Raw genomic sequence first — 3,678 nt, 5'->3', positions numbered from 1 at the left:
AATTTCTATTTCTTTGACATGTTAAGATGTTTTGATTTGGTTTCACAAATTATAATTGTGTCATTGAATTGGCCATATTTGTAACCAAGCATCGAACCCAAAAGGACCCAGAACCATTGCTATTTTAGGGAGATAGTTATGATTTTCACACTGAACTTTGGACACTGGACAATGGATGCTGGTATGGACACTGGATGCTGGTCTGGACACTGAGAATTATTATTGGACTCTTCATTGCACTCATCTCTCTACATTGTTTCTGTTTAGAGTATGTATATATTAGTGTGTATATATTAGTGTGTATATATTGTTTGTTTGTTTGTTTTAAATGTGTAAGCACATTGTGAGCAACTACACTCCAAAAGGAAATTCCTCGTGTGTGTCTTCATCCCTGGTCAATAAAGCTGATTCTGATTCTGAGAAGGTTCCCCACCAGTGTCCATACCAGCATCACTTAGACAGTTGGAATCTGTAGAGGACTCATATAAGCTAATAACTGACAATTAAAAAAAAATTTAGACATTTCAAGAAATATGATTATTTTCTTTCCATCAAAGAATGAGAGGAGAAGCTCGATAACAATCTGCAAATATGAGAGGGTATTGATCTTCTCCTCGCACTTTCAGAAACACTAAGTAAGTATGTTTTCCATAAATAATTTCAATACTTATTTTCTTGCCTGATGCTCCAACACATGTAGTTCAGATATTCAAATTTGCTGGCCGTGCACAATAAATCAGACCTCATCTTCAAACTTCATGACTCCGTCAAAGCCGTTGTAGGTGAAGGGTTCGAGGACGGGGCTACAGGTCTCTTGAGCAAGGCAGGCCATCCTATTGTTCTCACAGCTGTCTTCACTGCCCGGGTTAATGTACACACTATCAGCGGAGTGGATAGACGGGTCCTTGTCAAAATAGTTATGGGGCCGTAGCAGGACCCCGCCCCCATTGCCCACAGTTACCGTGTTGGGGATGTCCTCAGAGTGGGGGATGTGGAGGAAGCCGGTGGTCACCCAGGCAACCAGGTCCTGCAGGCACATTTTCATACACATCATACAAATTTAAAAAATTTGGCTTCATTATGTAAGTTAACGTTTACATATACGTTTATATTATCTCATCACATAGACAGTAAAAATTGTGGACGTAGCATCTGTGACGTCACCCATTGGTTTGTGGACTGCTGTTTTAAAGGGTTGAGTTTGGCAATGCAAAGGACAGAAAGTTGCAGATTTTCAGCCCTTCTAACGCAAGTTATCCAGCAGAGTTTTCTGGCGGGTGAACACAGACTTACAGGTACTGTCGCCATTCATCAGCATGTTTCTTCAAGTTAACAGCTAACACTAGCGGTTGCTAGCTAAATTAGTTGAACAAAATGTTTCAGTTAACTTTTATGAAGTGAAAACACGCAGTGAGAGGGTCAATGTTAAAGACAAAATAAACAACACTCAAGAACAAGTTCACAGCTATTTTAATGTACACAGTGCTGGGTTTAGTATAGCTAAGCCTCTATCATGATTGACTGGTCAGCCTGTAGCCGCGCCTCTAAAGTAAGCCCTGCTGGAAATTGCAGGTATACTGCACTCCGCATTGGCTTAACTTTTTAGACCCGAAAGCTTTGTCCATTATTTTTACAGTCTAGTTTAATTATTTTCACATACGCATTCCATTTCAACACACCTTGTCTTCAATGTTTTCGTTGTCTTCTATGTACTTGCTGAAGTCTACAGCTGGATTCCAGATGTTGTTCTGATTGTACAGACTGGAGCTGAACTGCTCTGAATCCTTATGCTTGGTGATGGCAACCTTATACCTGAAGATGACAGAAGAGCACCAAAGAGAGGTAGTTTTAGATGGCCAGCAGCATGAGTAAATATCAAAGGCTCTATAGCTCATCACCAGACAAGAACATAGCTATGAAATTATTAACATTATGTTGAATGGGATTGGCATTTTTTATGAAATGCCAAACAATGCCTACTATTCCCACACATCAAAATAATGTTGAAGGCAGGTGCTGGACCAACAGAAGACAGCCATGAAAAAGTGAAAAAGGTGTGTACACTATAGCAACCTTACATGCAATTTATTGACTTTACTAAATGTTGACTGGAAAACCCAGCTAAAGAACCATGACAGAACCACGATAATCACTTTTTCAAATAATAGAGTAAGTTAGAGTCACATAATCACATCCATTAGTGGTGGTGTCACTAGTTCTTTGGGTTACATATAGCAGTATGTTGTCTGCATATGTCATGTATTGTGTAATATGTGATCCAGTGCTCCAAAAATGGATCATTAGGAAATTTAAAATGTTAAATCTGCCATCATGTAGTGTTTGAACTATATCTTAATCTCTCTAAATTACTTTGACGAGAAACAAAACAAAAAACAACAAATACAGTCCGACTTCAGGACTTCAGCCCTGCCTCCTAAAATTTAGGTTTTGTACTGTACTGGATTCTAAATATATTGTTTCTGACATATTACCAATATGTTTTGAGTCAGCGTAGGGCAGAAGTGGATTAGTCAAACAAGCACAGGACGTTTTTACTCAGCAGACCGATGCGTCCTATGTGAAACCAAAAGCTTATTTAATAAACTTAAATACGTCACTAAAGTTGCACAATAAAAGCACTTACTTTAGTACAAACCACAAATTTTTTTTAATCAAACCAAGTATTTTGCTTTAATTCACAATATTAACCACTGGTTTAACACTGCAAGCACAACATGCACCTGTAGCTGGTACGAGAGGTGTTGAAAGGAACGCAATCCGAGAGAAAATTGAGAATGCAGTTTATTTGTATTGGAAGGTACTTTTCAGGAAACAGGTTTGTTAGGACTTCCCTGATTCCCAGATTGTTACTATCCATGCTGCATAAAAGTACTGGTTTGGAGATTTAATATAATTGTATATCATCTTTACTATTTAATATACAATATTTTAATTTGAGCTTAGTGGAGGTCATAATCTAGTCCTATGAGTATCTATAAAACACATCTTTTCTGATCATTTTTAATCACCAAGGCAAAAAAGTGTCATTACATTTTTGAGAGAGAGGTTTTGTGACTTTGTGGCTATTCAGTCTCACCTGGCCCAGGACATGGCTCTTTCCTCGGCCTGGCTCTCTGGGAGGTGGTCCCCGGTGAAGCTAAAGACCTGCAGCCTATAGGACCGATGGTGACCCCAGCGGTTGGTCTTGTTGCTGGCGATGTGGAGGTAGCGAGGAGTCTTAGTGTCGTAACGTAGGGCTGCCTCCTGTGTAAGTGCGAATTAAACATTAGTCCCACAACCAATATGTAGGGTTACTTTCTTGGCTGCAACATTGGTGGATTAAAGAGCCCCTATTGTGTTTTTTCTCAACTGCATAAAAATGGCTCGCCCACATCCATGTTTGAAATTCCTCAATTTCTGTGATTAATTGAGAATGCCAGCCCAGTTTTTCATTTGTGCTGCCCATAGGTGGTGGGAGTATGGGTGAGTATGAGAAACATAGTATTTTTTTGAACAAGCATGTAAACTTATTCTAATGGAGTTTGGTACCGTTAACATTGTTGCCGACATCGGTACCGGTATTGGCGGCTTTTTCGGCGGCGGCGGCGCCCCAGGCGGCAGCGGCTGGCATACAGCTCCGACCAACTCGCGGATATTTTTCATAAAAAATGCCGCCAA

General features: G+C 39.8%; 1 protein-coding gene across 1 annotated transcript in view; it reads right to left on the bottom strand.

Annotated features, from left to right (window-relative positions):
• Window positions 1-486: 486 nt before the first annotated feature.
• The window catches only part of aoc2 (amine oxidase copper containing 2), a 10,176-nt gene continuing 6,984 nt past the window's right edge, over window positions 487-3,678 (bottom strand). Inside the window, exons 3-5 of the mRNA XM_034893982.1 lie at window positions 3,098-3,264; window positions 1,680-1,812; window positions 487-1,027 (exon numbers count right to left, since the gene is read on the bottom strand). Of these exons, the coding sequence (XP_034749873.1) occupies window positions 737-1,027; window positions 1,680-1,812; window positions 3,098-3,264 (591 nt within the window). The 3' untranslated portion in view covers window positions 487-736. The remainder of the gene's footprint in view (window positions 1,028-1,679; window positions 1,813-3,097; window positions 3,265-3,678) is intronic.

This window comes from Etheostoma cragini, chromosome 15, assembly GCF_013103735.1.
Source record: "Etheostoma cragini isolate CJK2018 chromosome 15, CSU_Ecrag_1.0, whole genome shotgun sequence".
NCBI lineage: Eukaryota > Metazoa > Chordata > Actinopteri > Perciformes > Percidae > Etheostoma > Etheostoma cragini.
The sequence above is the reverse complement of the archived record's forward strand: the minus strand, read 5'-3'. Positions and strand labels throughout refer to the sequence as shown.